At 26.5% G+C, this 23,445-nt stretch overlaps 1 protein-coding gene across 3 annotated transcripts in view; it reads right to left on the bottom strand.

The window, feature by feature from the left end:
- Positions 1–23,445, bottom strand: part of LOC129959356 (protein transport protein Sec24A-like) — a 33,251-nt gene that overhangs the window by 2,355 nt on the left and 7,451 nt on the right. Inside the window, exons 3-22 of one of the 3 annotated variants that reach the window (XM_056072239.1) lie at positions 22,670–22,738; positions 20,996–21,085; positions 18,702–18,937; positions 17,690–18,040; positions 17,284–17,390; positions 17,086–17,188; positions 15,241–15,367; positions 14,897–15,006; positions 13,100–13,166; positions 12,838–13,002; positions 12,306–12,361; positions 11,807–11,908; positions 11,627–11,728; positions 9,550–9,673; positions 8,887–9,045; positions 6,598–6,771; positions 5,883–5,993; positions 5,370–5,545; positions 3,558–3,695; positions 856–1,056 (exon numbers count right to left, since the gene is read on the bottom strand). In XM_056072239.1, the coding sequence (XP_055928214.1) occupies positions 856–1,056; positions 3,558–3,695; positions 5,370–5,545; positions 5,883–5,993; positions 6,598–6,771; positions 8,887–9,045; positions 9,550–9,673; positions 11,627–11,728; positions 11,807–11,908; positions 12,306–12,361; positions 12,838–13,002; positions 13,100–13,166; positions 14,897–15,006; positions 15,241–15,367; positions 17,086–17,188; positions 17,284–17,390; positions 17,690–18,040; positions 18,702–18,937; positions 20,996–21,085; positions 22,670–22,738 (2,768 nt within the window). Of the gene's footprint in view, positions 1–855; positions 1,057–3,557; positions 3,696–5,369; positions 5,546–5,882; positions 5,994–6,597; positions 6,772–8,886; positions 9,046–9,549; positions 9,674–11,626; positions 11,729–11,806; positions 11,909–12,305; positions 12,362–12,837; positions 13,003–13,099; positions 13,167–14,896; positions 15,007–15,240; positions 15,389–17,085; positions 17,189–17,283; positions 17,391–17,689; positions 18,041–18,701; positions 18,938–20,995; positions 21,086–22,669; positions 22,739–23,445 lie in introns of all 3 variants that reach the window. The other 2 variants (XM_056072201.1, XM_056072302.1) reach the window with 2 other exon arrangements.

The following is a 23,445-nucleotide window of genomic DNA, read 5'->3' on the forward strand; positions in this document are numbered from 1 at the left end:
AATTAAAGTTTTATTTTAAATTTGTGAGAAAAAAAATCAGCTGTTGCAAATTTAGCTTTTAAAAAATGCAGACTACAATTTAAGAGAGTTTCCAAGTTAATTTTAGAAGATAATGGAATTTAAAAACGATTTTTTTAACAGTAGTGGCATATCAACAAATTGGCAACTGCATTTATCAATTATATAAAGAAAACATAAATCAACAATTATCACATCATATGAAAGAGGAGACTATGTCAAGGTTTTCTTTTTAGAAATACCCTTTTTTTTTATCTGTTAATATGATAGAAAAATAAGTTCCAGTCTTAATGATTTTGAATAAGATAAGAATACACAGCTAAGCTTACAGCCAAATTTAATAAATTCTGAATCTATGTTTAGATTTAATTGTGAAATCTTGATTATCTTAGAAAAGCTTGTAAATGTTAAATCAGTAACATTTTAACAATGCAAAAATTAAAACTTTGCATACAACTCAATGTTGTTATCAACAGTCAATATGCCAGATATTTTTTTCAGATTCAGGATTAAAAGTATGTTTTAAAAAGAACGTTTTCTTTGCTGCTTTCTATAAAGAAAATTTGTGAATTATAATTATGGTCTTACTTTTCAAAATGAATGAATTGAACAATATAAATTTACTTCACTTTTCTTACTATGAGAAATTACATTTATAATACTCAAACTATTATCTAAAAATAAAAATTTGATGTTAAAACTTTCACCTTTATACATACAATTATAAAAATATTCTGTTTATAAAATATATTCAAAATAATAAGAATTTATACCCAAAATATGATCTGAATATAGATATTGTCCTACTGAATTATACTGAATTAAAGAAATATTTACCAAGTCTTCTGGAATGGCACTAAAGTTTGGTACATTGAACACGCTTGTGCAGAATTGATCATTTATAGCACGCCCAATGTATAGATACAAGACATCTAATGTGTCCAGTATGTAAGCTCCATGACGATCAATCTTTTCACTTGACAATTGCAAAATAGAAGGCTGGGGAATTACTACATCATCATCTTGATGAATTGCATTCTATAAATAAAAAATATTAAAGAGATATTGAATGCTTTCTTTAAAAGATTTAAATATGTCATTAACCCTTTAAGCGGTCAATTATTTTACCAGAAATGCTTCCAAAAAAGGCATATTTTTATTGCATATAATTAAGTACCATACTTAATAGAATAAGAATATTAAGAATTTTTTTTTTTTTTTTTTCACTTTTAATGCTTTTACATTTTTTATTTTACAATTTTGGACACAAAACCCCCTAAATGTTTGCTTTTTTCAAGTACATTCTGCATGCATCTGAGTTCACTGCACGAGTCATCTGAGGAATAATCCAATTAATTAGAAGAAATATCTGTATCAGAATGTAGTTCATCATCCAACAAGAAAGTATTTTCGTCGTCTATTCCATCCATAATTTCCATAAGATTCACAAGCACGGCATACAGCAGAACAAAAATTTCAAAGAAAAGTTTCCGCTTTCCCGCTACACAGAAAAACCCGGATGAAAAGCATTTCATTTATTTACATGGGCAAGCCACACCATCTGTTGAAAAATAATAATACTAAATAGTCTCTTTCAATAATGAAAAATGCGGGCAAACCAGAAAAGGAAAGGAGAAAATATCGATGCCCAAACGCCGTACGGGCAAACCAGATGAGGCCAATTTTGGGTAGCACGTACACTGTACGGGCAAACTGCTTAAAGGGTTAATAGTTAATATCCTATTTAATAATATTAATATCCTATGTGCATTCTATTTTATTGCATATTAAAAGAAATATAAATTACATATCCATTGAATAAATTTTTTTCAGTGAGAAAATAATGAATTAAAAACAAGATTTAAATTTTGAAAAACAAAGCAAATTTAGTAATGCGTATATTATAATACATGTACTTCTAAAATTTACAGTTCAATAAAATTTTTGTTTGGCAGTTTTTGGAAGCAATTATGATAATTACTTAATTGATATAACATTGTGGATGATTAATACAAAAGAATAAATTCATTTTAAATTTAAATAATCAAAAGAGATATACAAGATTTATTAGATACAAAGCAACACATGTCAAAAAATGTAGAAGTACAAAATTAAAAAGTCAATATTAATCTACAAACTATTGACAAAAATTCATAAATTTCAATATGACATTGCTTGATTATCCTTAGTATATGAAGACAAATCTAATATCAGGACATGCATTGGCAAATTTTTAAGGAATAATGAATCTAAAGCTGCAATATACAGGGTATTCCAAAAAAAAGGGAACAACATTTATTGCCTGAACTTATGCAATCAGACGTATACTTCCAACTGCAAAATCTTATCAAATAAGGTATCCAAATGTATGAAAATACTTTGGCTTCTTTAAAAAGTAACAAAATGATAAAAACTAAATTGCTATATGGTTCCCAAAGCAAAAAAATTGCAATAAATTTGTCTATAACAAAGTTTTATGTTTCTGCCTATAAAATTTTCTGAGATATTAAAAAACAGATTTTTACTATTTTTCTATACATCTAGCTGGTGACTGAGCAAATTTTTCACAATAATTTTAAGGAATAACATGTGTCACAGAAATTTATTAAAAAGGCAGAATCAGAAAATAATAATGCTTCTTAAAAAGGCAGAATTAGAAGAAAATAATGCATCCTTCCACATCTATACAAAGTTGCATTATTTTAACAGTACTCATATACAGTCACTATATCATTACTAGTGACAAAGACAGGCTTTTTGAATTTAAGATCTATAGATTGTTGACTACCAAAAGCATTTAGTCTTTTACTCAGATATAATGTCAATCAAAAGCAATCGAGTATATTGGTAATTATTCAGTACACTACTGCACAAAGTAGGACTAACAAGCTTCTAAAAAGTCCACATCAAACATTAATAGAAAAATGCCAATGATGATGAACTTTAGCATGAAGAATTAATTTAAATGGTTTCAAAAATGGCCATTTTGAAGATTAATACTTCTCTTAATTAAAGCAGCATTCATCTGCTCAAATTACATTTCTAAGAAAAGAAAGATCTGATTTTAAAAATTATGGATGTTGATTAAAAATTATAGATATAAATCCATCAATTATAAAATTATAGATGTTGATCCTTCAATTGCTCATGTAAATGTAGTAACAGTCTATGGACTTCATAAATATTATACAAAAGCCAGTTAAGTTCAAATATTCTTTATACTTTTGACTTTGAAATGATGAGTTATGAACTGACAGTTCTTTTTCTAGCAAGTTGGTAACTTAAAGAATAAGTCAATTTCTGTACCATTTGTAATATCCCATCTATCTGTTTCACTCTGTGAAGTAAGAATCCTGTAATTTTTTATTGTTTAAACCATTCAGAAAATAAATAGTAAAATAGAAAAATTTTAAAACATTGGTTTACAGATTTAACTTCAGTATAATTGATAATTCAATGTTTTTTAAAAACTTTTTCAAATTAAAAGAAAAAAAAGACAAATTTATAACAAATTGAGAAAATAGGATGGACAGATATACCTTATCATCCAATGCATGCACTGGATATAAAGTAGGATAAATAAATTTCATCAAATACTGAAGGGGCAATGCTTTCATTCGTTCCATTGCATATACTCGCTCATCCAGTTTGGTACTCACACCTGTTCTAAAGGCCATCTAAAATACAACAAAAAATTAATAAGGTGATTTTCATTCATTATAAAATTGTTATTGTCAAGTTATAAAAAATGAACAACAGTTAAATTATGACATAATATCTACATACTTTCTTACAAATATTATAAACATGCAGAACAAGGCACTTTTTCAAGAACAGTTATATGGCTAATATTACTCTTTAAAATAGATTTTTAATGAATGGCATAAACAAAATATGCCATTCTACCATAAAAATATTGTTTCTCAGTCATCCCAATGAATTTTAAATACAAGGGGAGGGACAACTCAAAATACAAGTAATAAATTTAAAATGAAATAGCTGAATGCTATAAAGAACTTTTCTAATCAGTTGACTACATGACTCTCTGAAGATGAGCAAGTTTATCATTAAAAAGTCAGTAAATTCAAAAGCTATAATAAATACATAAAATTAATTATTCACCCACTTATTCAAACTTCACTTTAACTTCTGATTTAAACAATATTTTTACTTTCCTAAGCTAAATATTTCTCAAAATCAACACACAACTCAACCCAAAGGCTAGCTCAGTTTAAATTTCAAGCCATAAAAATTCCAAAAGCACATACCATGTCTTTATTATTATTATTATTATTATTTATTTTTTATATGTATCATCACTAATGTTGATTAAAGAACTATCACTCTAATACTAATTCATGGGCATATTTGACAAAAAAAAAATGTTTTAAAGATACCAAGATTGAATCTTTGACTTGAACATCATGAATTACTAAATTATTTAAAGAACCTATCTATTGTTTCTTTCTCGGGTGAAAAAATTCAATTCCTTTCACTAATTAATAAAAACTGGATATGCACTACATAAATGAGCATTAACAGTTTATTTTCAAAACAAGTATATTTTTGAATTATGCTTGAAATTTTACATCATAGTTTTTAACCATTTATTTAAAACAATGTTTATTTGTTTTTTTACCTCTACATCACAATTTGCAATATTATTTATAACTCTGCAATATATGCATGAAATAAATTAAGACTTTCCCATATTTTTAAAATTAATACAGCAAGAAAAATTTTTTCTCCACATTTTTAAGATTCTTTAACTCCCAAACAGCTTGGGCCTCTTTCACATCCTTCCCTTCTCTTTCAAGCATCTCAAAATCCAACAACTATAATTTTAATCAGGAATTTTGCCAGGTAAAATACATCAAGCCCCATGACACAAATTCAGCAATCTTCAATAGTTTCAATTTCTATATGAGGGAAAAATCCCATTTCAAATGAGTAGGTAGAAGCCCAAGTTATATTATCAAAAGACTCTCCTTTTTAAAAACCCCTTCTCCTCCTTCTTTGGCGCCATTATCATCTAGAGCATATCTCTAATTATCAATAACAAATGAATTTATTTTTAAAATAATTTTGCACAAGCTGCTAAGAAGAATAAATAATATGATTCAATAAAATATTCTTTTTATTTATAAGTAATACTGCATGTATATATTTCATTATTAATAAAAAAATTTACAAATCAGAGCACAATTGAAATCTTCAAGAAAAATTTTAAATAATAGAGCCAAGAATAGTTTTGAATACTGTTAATCCATGAAGTCACAACAGAGAAATTTATACAACTTTATATAAAATAATAAAATAAAATAAATACAAAAAAATGTTGTAATACTTACATGTTTTAATAAGGCTAGGATAAACAGTGGCAGGAGCCGTAAGGAATATGGTGACATGAGAGCTCCAGCCACTTGACCAGACATGGTTGCTTTGTATACACCCAAAACGTCAACACAGACATTGATCAAGGCATCTCTAGCATCGCTTAGAGAGGACGTGACACTACGATCCACAGCTGTTAAATTATAAATTTTAAAACTTAGCTCTTATTTTAATTAATAAAACTAATATAATTATTAATAACAAGATTTTTAATATGTTTAAATTTTTATTGATAGATAATTTTTATATTACAATATTTTTCAACATATGAAATAATTTACAATTCATAATTGAAAAGTTATTAAAAATAACAAATAAGCATCACAAAAACATAAGAAGAACACAGACAATTTTGTAATATCCCTTTAATATAAAATTTCTTGCAATTTTTTTTTGTTTGTTTTTAAATTTCAGATAATTAGGATAATTTTAAATTTCATGTTATGACAAATTTTTTTTACAATACTCACCCATCTTGGACACTAAACCAATTATTGTTTCTTGATCAGCTCCTCCTAACACATCTGTCACAATTGATACAACAGGGAGGCATAATGTATGCACTCGAATGCGTCTTTCACCTAGACAGACATTAAGAAAACAGTTTAGTCAAATTTTGAAAGGATTAGGATTTTTTAAGCCACCAATTTGAAGGAAAATATGCAAGCCAAATTTAATGTCAAAACAAATTTCATTTATTTATACACCCAAAACAAACAAGCTAAAAAACACTGTCTTCTTAATATAACTCAGTAACTGATATTTAGTAATGGCCTGAGTTTTATTTGGTACATTAATTATATGAAAGCCTCAAGGCATAAAACATTGATTTTTATAAAAATATATCCAAATATAAGGTTAGAAAGTTCAAATTTATTTTCTTAGTTAATTGTATAGATATTTCATAATAGAGCTATGAAATAAAATTAATATAGCTAAAAAATAAAATTAAATATTAGCAGAAATCTTTCAATTATAAATATTACATACGCATTGGTATATACATATTGTTTAATATTCTACCAACAACTAGGAAGTTATTAAATCATTTAAGGAAAAATAGAGTTATTTTACTTGGAATATGTTATATTTACTTCAGAATCTATTTAATTCAATCATAGGAAAATTTCATACATGGCTTTACCTTCATAAATCTATAAATTTGCAACCACTTTAGAAACTTACCATTGCTAGATGTGTAAAGAACAGCAGCCTGGAAACAAACCGAATTGTACTCTGTCAAATTTTCCTCTATAGCGATCTGCATACCATAACCAGTATCTGGATTAACGTTGGGTAGAGATAAGAGGTCGGTAGATCGAACAAAAAAGTTTCCATGGAAAGTATGAATAGCCAAACCTGAAATTCCCAAAAAAAATTTTTAAACAATAATTTGATAAATTATTCAAGAGATGATACATCATAATGCTACTCATATATTTATTACAAACTGAATTTCTCCTTTTTAACAAATATGGATATTGGATGTTTCTCAAGATTTTCACACTAAAAAAAAAAGTAAAAACATATGAATCTCAACATCTGATACATCCCTTATTCAAGACAACTTGATAGCAGTAGCTATTAATGGCAATACAGATGCAGAATTTTTACCTTTGTATATTAGGTTCGTAAGCAAATATTAAGGATTTCACATCCCCTTATAGGATCTTTAATCAAACAGCTGATGTTTTATTCCTGTCTTAGTCACCTTATGTGAAATTGATGATTTGACTGCCAATGTGAAAAACAAGAACAGTTACGTGGACAACAATGAGAACTTGCAGAACATGTCTGTTAATCAGGGGTGTTTGTGGGACCCCAAAAAATCCCCTGAAACTTTTACGGACTTACTACCGACATTTTGGAGTTTCGAGAAGGGGGGGGGGAGAAATGAAAAATTACGATTATGAAGTATTGAATGACCTAATTATAAAAGTTCAATGAATTACTTTTTTTGCAAAATTAATAACCATTAATTTTGCAAAATTAAGACCTTTGAACCCAGGTCACGTGATCGCACATCTGGTCGAACGAAGTCTCTCCCTTTTTTTTCTGCCGCGCCTACTTGCCGAAAAGAATCCAGAAGAGAATGTCCGAGAACCGGGGGAATGAGTCATAACTCGCAATAAGGAAAGAACAAAAAAGAAGTTTTTTCCCCCTTTTCACGCATTATCACTGCCTTTGGAGAAAGAAAGGAAAAGTTTTCACCACACACACTGACCTTGCGTTTTCTGCTTTCAAAGCAAACAAAATTACCCAGATCAAAATAAATAATTCATTATTATTCCTACTTCATTTTGAACGACGATCCCCGGAATTTCCGGGTATCGAAGTTCAAAATCCCCGGAATTCCGGGGTTTCCCCGGAGCACAAACACCCCTGGTTAATTCAAGGATTATGAAATTTTCTGAATTTTGTACAATATAAATAAGAATAAGTGACCTTCACTGATGAACCATTCTTGCATAAAAGTACCATAGCCAATGTGAACCACCAAGATAAAGGTCTAAATTTGTAAGTAATTGGAGTACAGATAAGAAGAATGGCAAACTGGAATGATGTTGCAATTCGCCAAGTTGATAATTATTAATTCAATATAAACTCCAGAATCATAGCTAATTATCTCAAAAAAATGCCATCATTGATTTCTTTTTAAGAAGGAGGGTCCCAAATGAAAAAATATGTATGTATTTAAATGATAAAGATTAAAACAAAATGCAGAAAATGATACCAATTAATATTATTTATTAATTCATATTCAATTAATAAAAACCATACCATCAACAAAAATTGTAATATGCCATTAACAAGAAATACATGCACCACAGTTTAAGAAAATTCTTAACTTTTAAAAAAAGGGGGGAATGAACTTTATTTCAACATTAATATACTTATTTCACAAAATATTTCTATTCACCTTTCACAATTTAAAATTAAAATTTTAGAATTAAAGGCTGCTTTATTATAATTTTAATAAGAATAATATTTTACTTTCAATCACAGACTTCAAAAATTATATAATTCAAATACCTTACAAGATGTTTGAAATTTTATATAAGTAAATACCTTATATGATGCTTGAAATTTTATATAAGTAAATACCTTATATGATGCTTGAAATTTTATATAAGTAAATACCTTATATGATGCTTGAAATTTTATATAAGTAAATACCTTATATGATGCTTGAAATTTTATATAAGTAAATACCTTAAATGATATATGAAATTTTATATGAATAAATACCTTACATGATATATGAAATTTTATATAAGTAAATACCTTAAATGATAAATGAAATTTTATATAAGTAAATACCTTAAATGATATATGAAATTTTATGTAGGTAATCTAAGACAATATGCATTTTTGCAGTGGTGTATTTATGAAATTTATGGTTCATATAATGAATTATTTAAAGTATCAATACACAGTGTTGCAATATTTTTAAGTATTCACAAAATAGTTTACCTCTGGTGCATCTTACACGCATCACTGCCTCAAATCCTATTCTCCTTGTAAGATATCTTTTTAAATCACCAGCAAATTTGTTAACTTGTAGTCTGCCTACTGTTCGATGATATCCAGGATAATAATGGACACCTCCAGAAGAATATTTTGATATACAGCCTACAAAATTAAATAAAATATCAATTTTTTTCCATGATTTTTCTAGTACATTTATAAATTTTAAAGAAAAGCAAGTGAAATCCCAATCTAAAGGAAATAAAATTAAACTCATCAGTGCAATTTCAAAAAAATATGCAAAATAAAAATTTTAAGGGTTTAAAATTCATGTTGAATTATACATACATGAACATTACAAATATTTAAAATGTCAATCCTGTATTTCAGGCATAAAATAGTTACAAAGTCAATCATTTAAAAATATTGTTACTTAAAAATAAATCAATAAATCTGCTAAAATGTGTATTTTTATAATTTTTCAGCAAAGATGTTATTTAACAAAATTTAAATTATCAAGACTAAAGTATTTAGAGGCAATTCTTAAAGCTAAATTAAATTTAACTAATACAATTCTGTGAAACTTTGATATTTTGAAAAGGTAAAATCATAAGTAATTAAAAAATATACAATAATTGTTCATAAACAGTTATTTGTAAATTTACTTACTGACTGTTGCAATATCAACATATTGTGAACAAAGTAAAAACAAATCTACAGCAATCTGTTGTCCAGAACAATCTAATGCAAGCTTTTTATAGAAGTCATTAGCAGGCCCAATATTAGATATATCCTGAAAAATAAAAGTCATGTAAAGATGTCATACAATACTTAACTAAAATTCAAACTATAGAAATGCAATAAATGTAAACATATAACAAACACCATGATTTGGCATAGTAAGTAAACAATATGTGAAAACATGTTTTGTAATATGGCTGATATAAACAAGACAGAGTAAAATAATTTCTTTAAAAAATTGATATCGAAAACATAATGAAGGAAGAGATAAAAAGTATATGATCCAAATTAGTTTTATTTCATAGTCAGTAAAAAAAAAAAAAAAAAAAAAAAAAAAAAACCATTTGTGGATATATATATTTTTTTTTTTTTTAATATCCTAATTTAACATTCTCCATATAGCATTAATTATTTTATCCTTTGAATGAGGCTAAATTGAAGTTATACTATATTAACTATGCTTTTTATGCTAAGTTACATATTAGGGTAAATGATAATATTATACATATAAAATTGAATATTTGTTTATTTGTTAGAATTCTATAAAATTTCACATTCTTCAAAACTAAATTTGGAGCAAATATTCCTCACCACAAGAAAGGATTTATAATATTAAATTTCTATGCTCTTCTGCAGAAAGAAAGAAACATTTCACATTTTCCCACCATAACTTTGAACCATATCATTGTACAGGCTATTTTTATGCCATCTTCAAACATTTTAAAAATTAGCGTTTAAATGACAAATTTTATTTCTGTATGACAATTCCTCTAATTTCAATCAATTTAAAAAATAAACACAATTAATAACAAATTTTTCCATTAAAATATATAGGTTTTTTCCATTAAAATATTAAGCTTATTTCACTGTATATTATATCTATCACTTTTCACTTTTATCAGCTTTAAATATTTTTCCTTGGACATTCTTCACTTTTATTTTTTAGTACCTTTCAACATACAAACTCAATAATTTACTTTTAAATATTGTTGTTTTATCTACCCTTAATTTTGTCTCATATTTCAGAACTACTAAATTTTTCGTACTGTATTTGGCCATGGCTATTTTAATTTTCAATTCAATGAACATGATTTCTTTTTAATATAAACACACACACACATACATACATACATACATACATATATATACAGCACAAATAAATACAGGCAGATACACAGGCATAATGGCTATACTATATAGATATAATGCTAAGGTACCAAGCCCTCCAAAATAAAACCAGTAATCTTCTATTAAAAACTTTCAGGGACAACTGCTTCTATACTCATCCCATTAACAAAATAATTTTTAATTAGAAAAAAAAATTTAAGATTAGGTCATAAAAATTCTTGCTACATATAAAGAAAAAATAACATGTATATAAGCGTTGGTTGAGATGATTTAAAGGTGATAAATTTGAAATGAAGCCATTAGGCTCAGGCAAATTACAGAATGCCATGAAAAACACATTAATTCGAAAATTGAATAAATATCACAGTACACAATTGTATATATTCTCTATACTTTAAAACAGTTTTATACAACTGCAGCATAAAATTATATTTTTAAGGTTGATAATGATGAATAATTTATTTCGGCATTATCAGCAATGAAAATATTTTCATAACTAATTTTTTCCGCTCAATTGCAAAGATTAGCTGAGAACTTTTGCATTTGTGAAGAAGTTATAAATTTAAATGTTGAAAACTGTATTTATGTTTTTTTTTTACTGTGAACATTAGCTTAATATATATTTCTTTTTAATTACAGAGAGTAGACAATAGAGTGCAGATTATCTGCATGAGATCACCTAGAATATCTTAAAATTTCAATCCAGACTAAAGTTGTGAAACAAGTACTAATTACAAATTTTATAGAATTAACTCTTATTAGTCAGCAATTTTTTGTACAGGGTTAGTTAACAAAATGCAGTGCCATGAGAGATGACTTACGATCGTTAAGGATTAGTATTTCTTAACCATGTTATTAATCAAATTCTTTTACTCACCTTTCCAGCTCTTTGGTTAGGATCTTCTCTATTCTTCAAAGCTCCTGGACCATAATTAGGCAAAGTTGTCAGAACAACAGTCACTCGACCACCAACAGGAGACTTAAAAAGAAACTTCGATTAGAATTAAAAAATATATATATATTATTTCTAATATATTTTAAACTAATAAAAATTTACCATTAATTTATATGCTGCTTGCAAGGCAGCACCAAGGCAACAGTTTATGTCTCCATTACTTGCAAACCTTTTTGGAAGATCTGTCAGCAAATCACTGATCAACTGCAAAATAATTGAAAATCCATCAAAAATTTAGAAGAAAAAAACCTTTACAACAAAAAGCAAACTAAGATTATCTTCATGATGGAAAAATCAAGGCAAAGAAAACATGTCATTTTACATTACTTTGTTTTAAAAATAAATACATGGAGAAAGATATTAAAGATTTTTATCAGTTGTAATAAAATAGACATTTAAAAATCACTGTAAGACAGTCAATCAAATCACTGTCAATTGACATTTAAAAATCACTGTAAGACAGTCAATCAAATCACTGTCAATTAACTGTTACCATTTCTAATAAAATGCACACTATTTTTTTTTAATTTTTTTTTTTTTTTAATTTTTAAAAATTTTACAAAAATTGTTTAGACCAAAATATATAATTAAAGATACTTACAGATTTACTTTCATGAACATTAACTAATAGATTATCAGGTGATGGGAGAAAAACATCTGCAAGTAAAAAACAAATGCATTATACATAAATGAATTTTTATTTAAATAATGGATATTTATTACAAAACTCAAAATACATTTTTTGTATTTTTACAGGAAATCTGTTGTCTTAATAAAAATACAATTTTATGTAGAATAATTTAATCATAAAACTTAAGTAAATCATAGCTTAGTTATAAAAATATTCCATTTTGTAACATGTGAACTATTTGGGAGAACCTCTAATCTGCAAATGTGTCACAAGAATGACAAATCTCATACTTCACTTCCAGAAATACATCAGGAAAGAAATCGTATGTAAAAAAGAAAGCATTATTTTATTTAAAAGTAAGATAAAACAGTTAAAGCAAGTAGCACCCTCTCCATCAAAAATATCTGTCACTTTGTAAATTTTACTGATTTCAAAATTTTTAATCTAAAGAATTTACATCCACTGATTATAACTGATAATATTTCAAACCTAATTTTCTTACCTTCTATGTCAGACACCACCAACATATGCGGCTGATTTAAGCCTTCACCCAAGTTATAAAAGTGAATACTGCCATCATATGTTATGAAACCAATTCGCATCCTACTGTCTCCTGGGAGTTCATCTAGGTTTTCTAGCATTACTTTACAGAAATTTTCCAAATACCCTTTAAAGAAATTGAGAATATCAAAGGAAAGATAAGACAACTGCTTGAACTAATGAGCCATAATAATGTATTTTTAGTGTCCAAATCAAGAATTTACCTGTTTCTATCGCTCCATGTGAAACATCCAACAAGAACAAATATACAGCTGGCTGAGGAGGTCTAAGCTAAAATATAAACAATATAAGAGATAAATTATCATAATTAAATCAGAGAAAATAAATTTATTTTGCAAATGATAACACAATGGAAACTCAAGCCCATGCTAACCTTGCTTATATGTTAATATATAAATATAACAAGATAAAAATTCATTACTTTAGAAAGATTTAATCAAAGAAGGTAATGACATTTATTTCATCTTATGAGAGCAATAATTAAGGTTTGAGATAAATAGTATATTATTAATCAGATATCATAAATTAAAAAAGAATAAGATCTCTAATAGCAGTCATTCTGCAAAATAGATTTTAAAAAATATATATACCTAATGAAATTTTAATTGCTGAAAAAAAAAAACATAAGAAATAACAAAAATCGAAATGTAAACAAAAACAAATGCAATCACTTAAAAGGAAATATGATGCTGTAAACATATGTTTCTATAGCATAACAACTAACCTTTATCAACAATATTATATACTGAGGCTTATTTAAATTTATGATGCTACATTTACTAATTGCCATTACTGTAAAACAATAATGAACGTTTCACAATTTTGTAACAGATAAGACCCTAACGTATGCAGTATCAAAATTGTTTTTATTATTTATTGCTGAATTGCAACTGTCAAATGCAAGTAAACCACAATATGAACGTTTCAGAATAGCTACATTGAATATTTTTTTGTAATGTACTTAATTCAATATTTTGTTAATAGGGATAGAATATAATATCAGAAATACTTTCTAGATGACTCACTGTACCCTCTTCCCTAAAAACCCATATTGTCAGATAAAACAAGATGTAAAAAATAATAAATAGGCATCAAATATAAAGTTTCATCAAATACAAAAAAAAAGTTAACCATTGTCAGCTAAGTAAATTAACGTTAAATAAAAAATTATTATTATTATATATAGTAACTATGGAAATTGATGATCATTTCTTCAAAACTATTATCTTACAAAAATGTTTTCTGCATTACTTTAAAAATAAAAAAAAATTTAATGTCACTGTTTCATTTTTGAACAATTTTTTTCTTCTTTTCTTATTAAATTGTTTTTTTTATCATTATTAAATTAAGATTTCAAAAAAAAAAAAATTGCTTTCCTCAGACATCAATTCCAAAACAGGATTTTCACTTCATTTTTATTTTACAGCAAATAAACTTTTTAATTTGCACCCACAGTAATTTGTAGCAAATTGATTCAAATAAATTTATTTTTTCAGTAAAATCAAATAACATGGTGAAATTATTTTAAAAAACATATTACATATCATTCATTTAAACAGCCTGCAAAAGTCAATCTGAACAAATAAACTGATTACCAAAGACAGCTAGTACTTATAATTGTAATAAATCAACCATATATTATAGGTTTCACAACACTATAATTTGAATTATTTTACAAACCAAATTATTTATGCATCTGAATAACTTAATGTGAAATTACAAATTTATACAAAAAGATATGGATTTAACAATATTTCATATATATTAATTTGTTTCAATCATAGAATTTTAATTTGGTTAATAAAATATTCAAATAATTCATTTTTTGTAGGAATAACATCACAAACAAGGTGAAAAAAGTAATGCAAAAGAGTTACAGAAATCAAATCTGGACATTGAACAGCATTTTACCATAGTCAGATAACATATAGTATGAAAAATCAAAAAAAAAAAAAAAAAAAAAAAAAAAAAAAAAATGTTTAATCTTAAAAATAGATTACCATGTAATCTGAAGGAGCTATAAATTCAATTGTAGCATTTTTTATTTCTGGTCTACGTGCAGGATCACCATATGATCTTGTTGCAGGATCATATAGAAATTCTTCAGGTACTATAGAAAAGAAATATTTTATAATTAAGTAATGTTTATAAATATATTTTTAAAGCAATTTAAATATTCATCCAAGGCTCAAAATAGTTACTTAAATTCATTGAGTATGAATTTTATTGAAATAATATTGTTGATTCATCTATTAAGCTGAATAGATAAGTGATTTGATTTTTTTAAAAATTAAACTTTAGTTTTTAATACAATACAAAATTTACAAAATGTGAAGATACTTACAATCATTCACTCTAAAACATAAATTGCATTTCCATCTTCTCTGATCCACAAATGTGACAAATGGATTTATGTATGTCCTACAATTTCTACACCTTACTATAGTATTGCATTGAATAACTGACAATGACTGCAATGAAAAGGAACTTGCCTTAATAAAAGAGAAATTATCACTTTAAATAATTTTTTTTAAACATCAGACAGCAATATAAAAAATAGACCCGAGATCAATAAAAAAAAGTTTTAAAATTTGTTATTTTATTAGGAAATTATAAACATGGAATTTGCTTTTAATCTAAATCAGATTGCAATGAAATTATTAAAAAAAAACTGTTAACCATTGAAATTACTTTTGGAATTTTAATCTATTTTGAAATAGATTTTTACATTTCAATAAACATTAAAGAATTTTTATACGATATTCAGCGTGGTTTAGTTTCAATGAAGTATTGTTTTTAGCATTTCACACTTTCACAATATGATTCCAAAATCTATTATTCCAAGATTTAAAAATAAGCAGCAAAAACACACACATGCACACTTTTAAAAAATGTTTTAGATTTGTATATTTCACAATTCATTATTATAAATATTTTAAAATATTATCATTACATTTTTTATACTTCAAAAAAAAGAAAGATATTTTTGATAATTAAAATTAGTAAGGTAATAGCGAATTCTGAAAATATTAAAATATTTAATTACACAATAGCACAAAATTTAAAAATTCTAAAAAATTTGGGAATAATTAAAAAAAAATGCAAAATATTCCATCTTTACAAACAAAATATTTTAAGTAAATAAACTGGATGAAAAAAATAAAGAGCATTTCCTAACAAATAATTTATTCAAAAGAAGCATAGGAGGAACAATAGAGTGATTTAAAAGCATTCTTATTAATATTCTTATTTTTTTACAAATGAATGTAATTTATAGACCAAGGATCATAATCTATTATAAAAAATTATACACCATGACTTTTCAAACAGATGTATTTGAAAAAAAATCTGCAGTGAAATTAATTGGTTATTACATGAATGTAATAGTATTAGATACTGCCTCAATTTCAATGATAAGCTGCAGTCATCATCTTCCACTAAGGCAAAAAGGAGAGATGCATAACAAGAAACAGCTATTACATAAGCAGTAGGAATGCACCAATTCAATAAAGATTTATTTAAACAATAAGAAAACTTCTTTGTTGCAAGATTAAAAAAAAAAAAAAACTTAGAACTATTTATACAAATTTGGTATTTTATTTAACAGTCTTACAGAGAGATTAAAAAAGGCTTACAAGTCTAGGAAAAGTGTTCAGCAAAGTCCCTACAGAATAACAAGCATTAACCAATCGATTACAGAATTTGGATTTCAACCATTAGAAATAGTAGATTTTTGCAATGTCAGATCTGAATTTATTTTTGGGTTGTTTTAAGTGATTTTTCAAGGTGAAAATTATATAGGTTCACAATGAAATACACAATTTCTTACAATAAAAAAATGTGGTTTTTGAAGTAAATGGTTTTTTTTTTTTTTTTTTTTTTATAAAGTCTCTTACCAGACAAACCAAATTGTTTGAAACAATTTTTATTTTTCATACAACAACTCAGAGTAGTAAAAACTAATAATGCTGAACTGCAAGTATTTTAATGCTCATAATGAAGGGGGGGGGAGGCAAGTAATAAACTATTAAAAATACAACTCTTCAAACATTTTTTCTGTGCTTTATTGACATTTCATTAAAAATTATAAAAAAGGTATTTATTGCTATATCAGATTCTCTTGCAAATATGCTTAGAAAAAATTACCTAGCATACAAACAGAAACTCATGTTCATATACATATACTTACAGCAGCATCTCTAAATGGATGTATTAGAATACCAAAAGGCAATCTGGATTTTTGAAGGAGAGAATTGGTATCTGGAACTTTAGTCAAAGTACATCTAAACACACTATAAAAATAAACAAGACAATTATGTCAAAATATTTCTCCAAGTGAAAAAAAAAAAAAAAATCAGATTCTAAATTTGAATTTTTTGTTACTTACTCAGGACTACAATTTGGACGCTCTGGAGTTAAAACTGGTTTTGGAGCTTCTATAGGTACTGGTGGTAGTATGTTACGGTCTTGAAGCAAATTTAAGCTATCATTTCCCTAAAAATTATATATATATAAAGCATCCATTGATTTGCATTTAAAAATTGTAACTGCTCTATAAATAAATACTTCACAAAAACTAGCAATATTCTGAAAATTAATAAAAATAAACTATATATAATTGGAATTCACAATTTTATGGATTGTAAACTTTTAATGACAATTTAATATGAAAATTAAAAAGATAAATCAAAGTAACAATAGAAATTTAAATCCTCATTAATATCATTAGATGTATTTCATTATATTAGAACTCTAAAAGCACTAATTCATTCTGAAATATATTGAATACATACCCATAACCGAGAAAAACTGCTATGAACACTAAGTCCAGCCATTTTAGCATGCAACTGTGGATCATATCCAGCTACTCCACCAACAGGACCTTCCGGCAGCCCACCCTGATATAATGGTCCAGGGGGCTGTTGCTGTTGTGAATACGGCGGCTGTGAACTATTACAGGTAGGAGCAGGAGGTGGCTGTGGGGAGCTGTTGTATGCTGAAGTAGGAGGCAGATGAGGAGAACTGTTGAATGCCGAAGTGGGTGGCAGTTGTGGAGAACTATTATAACCAGATACAGGTGGTGGCTGCATATTATTTGGTTGACCAAGACTAGCATATGGAGAAGCTGATTGATTATATCCAACCTATAAATTTAAAAAAAAAATCCCTTTTAATATACAACAAATTATCCTTACAATGTAAATAACAACTGAATACTTCAAAAATTTTAATAGCATTTATTAAAAAAATTTTTATATACAGTATCTTATGTTTACACACAAATATCTTGCAATAACATTATAAGTATTATCCAGAATTCTGACAATATCAGAATGCTGGAACAACTAAAGTTTACAAAATTTTATCTAAAATGTGCCAGGAGAGCAAAAGGTTCAGTGTACATTGAATGAAATTTAAAGGAAAAATACCCATTTTAGCAGATTTTGTTGATACAGTTTTGTTGATGCCCAAGACATTGGACATATTACTTACAATGTGGAAATGTTTAAAAATTTACATATTGAAAAGAAAAAAAAATTTAATTAAAAGAATGTGTAACTGAATGACATAAGAGTTAGTTTTTATGCAAGAAGAATTATTAGCATTATATGGCAATTCACTTTCTTCAAAATCTGGTCAAATCCCTTGACATTCAGAATAGTAGATGTCACTTTCAATAAATAAATTTAATATATAAATCAGTAGTCATTTTTCAGTCAAGTTTTATAAAATTCAATGGAGATCAATGTATTAATGAATAAGCATTAATGTATAAAAGAACTGTACTAGAAAATTAATAATTACCTGCTGTGGATAACGTGGTCTGACAGGAGTTGATTGTGACCCAACAGGAGGTGGTCCAGGCTGCAAGCTCCCTGGAGTACTGTTGGGTGGATAAGGCATATTAGGAGGATATAGATTTGATGCCTGAGGTGATGTAAATTGTCTAGAATCACTCAAATTTCTCTGGTTTGGAGGAGGCATTCCAGAATTTGAACTGGCACCTATACTAGGTAAATTCAGTGAAGAATTTGATGGACCTAAAAGAAAAAGAAAAAAAAAGTAGATTTAACCTTTTCGTTATAGCAATAATATGAATAACACTAAAAAAATATAAAACTCTGTAAAATAGATTGTGAAAATAAAAATTGCAAAAAGGTTTTATTATTCACAATAGATAAATTTTAGCAGCTTTCATGGTTCCTCCTTCAATTTATTACAAGGGTCTTACGATCAATCAAGATCATTTATAATCAAATTGATATATTTTTTAAATTCTCAAATTATAATAAAAATGGAAGCATCTAAACCACTATCACTAAAATTATCTATTTAAAACTTATAAATAAGAAGGCTTAGACAATTTTTCAATATAAATTTAGAGAAATTCACAATAAAGTTACCTTCAGCATAAAAAAAAAGAAATAACTAACAAAAAGGAAATCTAAACAACTAATAAATTTTCAGCTTTTAATAAAAACAGGCAAGTTAGATTCACAATCTCAGTCAAATGCAAAATTTTAGTAATTATTTTCATTACCCTAATAACCATAAATTCTCTAAATACAGAAATATTTTAACAAATGAATTCTAATAAAATAATTCTTACAATAAAATATATATATTGCAATAAAACGATCATGAACTACACTTTCTCATACTGAAAGACACACAGAATTAAATAGTAGAAGCAGAAAAATACAAGAATTAAATCAGCAGTTTGAACAAAAGAATAACAAAAATCAACAATGTACACCCCCTTCAAAAAAAAACTTTCTTGCATACTCTAATAAAAGTGTTATTCCAGAGAATAGTTTTGCAAAATATCACCTGTTGGCATTAATTTAACATTTTTACTAAATCTATTGTGCCATATTTTGTAAGTCAATGACGATAAATCTCCGGCATGCGTTAATAGTAGCCAAAAATTGAATACATTTTAAACAACTTTATTCAATTGACTGAAATATAAATCTGACATAAAACTGCACTTTTAGTCACAAAATCCAAATCTGATGTATAACGTCACTATTTTTAATTATCACATTTACATGTTTCTGAAAGTACAGACTGATAGACAGTCAACCTATGGTTGGATTTACAATAGATGTTAAATCTGTGTACCAAATTTTATTTATCTAGCTCTCTTTGCTTTGTAATTATTGTATTAACTTATATTCAAACAACTGGATAGACAGACTTCCTCTGAACAGAGTTTACTCAAAATCTGCAAATTTGGTGTAAAGATCACATAGCAAAACTAAACTATCTAGCTCAAAATGCTTTTCAGTTTTTGTCACAGAGAGACTGGCATTTTCTAAAAATGTTTCTTTTTTTTTTTTCCCCCTAAACTCAGGAAGGTCTAAAAAATGGAAATTCGTCAAAGAAATTCTCATGATTATTATACATTCTCTTGTATATTATCTCGTATATCCCCTACTTAAATGAGAAAGTAAAAATGGAAATACAACATGCACAAAATGTGTGGAATCATATAAACTCTCAATGATAAATGTAAAAACATGAAGCAACTATGGATGCAAAATATGTTATACAAATTTAAATATAAAATTAAGAAAAATAAGAAGCCCTTTATTTCCTAGAGAAAACAGTTTTTGGATTAATCAAACCTTTTTCCCTTCTTCAAACTGCTGATTATATAAATTATATCTTAAGATTCAGGCCTTTTAAATTTCTTCTGGCTTAAAAATAAACAGATTAATAGCATCAAAAAAAAAATTCCACATTTTCAAGAGTGAAGGAAATGATTTTTAAAAATAGAAGATTTAGTTATCTTTCTCATGTGATCTGGAGAACATACAGAAGTCAAATGCTGCTTATCTAAAGAACATACAAAATTCAAATGATATTATATTGCACATATATGATTTGAATAAATATATAGTTAAAAACTGAACACAGCCTAAATTAGTTTTTAATACAGAATTATATCAGTTTATTTCACGATTATCCATAAATGCTCAATAGCGGACATTCTGAAAATTCTAATAAAAACAAAAGCTGGAACTAAAGGAAGATTTTCTATTAATTCAGCTCAAACAATTTAATTTATTTAAAATGAGGTAGCTATCACCTACTAGGTTTATTTGAAAACTGTCCTTCCATGTAGTCATAACGTTGAGAAGCAATTGGAGAAGGATTTCGCGAGGATCGGGCAGAGGGAGGCTCTGGAAGACATGCAAAACACATGAAGCAGATTGGTAAAAGCCAGCATTTTATTAAAGTAAACAAATAGGTCACAAGCACTTATATTAGTTTTCAAATTCATTAACATATGTTCTTATTTGACAAAAGAAAACACCAAAACTATTAAGAAAAAAGTTTGCTATTTATTATTACTTTAATGAACGAATCATTTACTCATATTCAAGGGTTTCAAAAAAAATTTCTCAATCTATGAATGTAAGTTATAAATTGTTAAAAAAAAAGCAAAATCTTTTAAAATGATATTTGTATTTCAAAAATGCCTTTAAAGAATAAATCCTGAATAATCAATGCAACTCCTACGAGATACATAATTTTTTATTCCTCATAAGTAAGCAAAAATTAAAAGAGACAAAACTGAACTTGACCTTATAAATTTTTATTAAAATCATTTTAATTTTAAAATATTAAATGATATTATATGGCTCTGAAGAAAATATAAAAATCTAAGACTTTTATACAAGGTTATTTACAGCGCACTTATTAACAATTCAAAGACAAGATCTAAAAATGTATTTTAGGAAATTGGAGGGAGAAAAAAAAAAAAAAAAAAGATTGTACTAATTATTACATCAAACAAAAATGAAGCTTGCAGTAAAAAAATTTATTTTAAATTTGGAAGAAACTTAACAGATTTAAAATATACTTTTCTCGTTATTAGTTTAAATAAAACCTGCATGTGACTATGAAAGTGCTTGGAAATAAAGCATAGATTGCAATACTATACATTAGTATAAAATTTATTAGATATTAATATGCAGAAATAGAGGTGTAGTTAAATGTTAGCTTTGAAAAAAAAATAGTTATTAAATTATTAGTAATTTGTTGCTACAGAAAATTGCATCATAAGTTCAAGTAACATGCTGGTAACTAAATTAGTATGAATTTCCAAATACCACTGATGATAGAAGAATTTAAATTGTATACATAAAAATAAATATTTATGCAGTTTCCATATATTGGTATCTAAATACTGACTTCATAGTAAATAATTTTTTTAAATAGTTTAACTCCATCTCTTAAATATAAAAAAATCAATAAAATATTGCTAAAAAAATCATTAGTTTAAAAAATTTAGTATAAATGAGATGTAATCTAAGAAAAGAATGTGCAACATAAAAATAAAATGACAATATATAACTTATTAGTATTATGATACAACTGCAAACAAATTTCATCTCAATTTAATAAAATTCAAAGAGTCATAAAAAAAAAGAGGAAAATTTTTTAAAAATTCACATTTTTAGAAATTAGAACACATTAATCTAGCAGTATATGGGAAAAAAATTCAATTGCAAAAATTACAAACATGTCAGAATCTCAAAATATTTACAAGTTTAAATCAAAATTTGCACTATATTTACATTCTCTGATTAAATGTTACAGAACTATTTAAATAAGGATGCAATACATAATCTCAAGGTCAAAAAATTACATATTTTATCAAATATTTTGAAATTATACAATCAAGTACTTAAGATTAAATATTTAAAAATAGAAGAAAAAATTTACAATCATGCTGCCAAATGAAAAAAAGAGTTACTCACGAGAGGTACCAGGTGTCACTTGAGGGCTAGAAGAATTGGTGGCTTGATTGCCAAATGGCATAGGTAAGCCTAAAAAAAATTTAAAATACATAAAACACTATATTTTTTAAAATTTTAAATCAGTTCCAGAAAATATTATGAAATAAACAATGCTCAAATTACTCTTTTTTTTAAAATAAAATTACATTATACTCCCAAGTATCCAGCCTAATTTGGCAAAAGTGTAGGCCGGATAACAAAAAGGCCTGATAAGCTGGAGTTCCATGAACTCATTTCTTTGCCCACCAATACCAGATGACAAAGCTTTTATTCAAAAACTCGCTGTTATAATACATATTTTTCTTATTGTACCCTCCATTTATCTCAAGCTAAGTAGATTGTGAGTATGAATGGCCCAATGAATCATAAAAGTAGTTGCCGAATTTTGCTGTCACACCTAGGTATACAGTGATGGTCAAAGTTGTGTATACTTTTGAAAATTTTTATGTTTTCTAACTTTGTATGCTTATAGAAAATGTAACGTTTCACAAAATGCCAACTCTCATACATCATTTAAAAGAGAATTTAATGTTGGTTTCAATACAAAAAAAGTTGAGCAACAATAATTATTGAGATACATTAGATGCTGATGACTGCAGCACTTAGTAGGGTAGCCTTTATTTTTTACTACAGCTTCATACTGATGTTTCATTGTACTGATGAGAATTTTAAGCTCTTCCTTCGTTATTGCATGATGGCAGGAAACAAATCTAGCCTCAATTAATTCTCTTTCATTT

This window comes from Argiope bruennichi, chromosome 1 (genome assembly GCF_947563725.1).
Source record: "Argiope bruennichi chromosome 1, qqArgBrue1.1, whole genome shotgun sequence".
Classification (NCBI taxonomy): domain Eukaryota; kingdom Metazoa; phylum Arthropoda; class Arachnida; order Araneae; family Araneidae; genus Argiope; species Argiope bruennichi.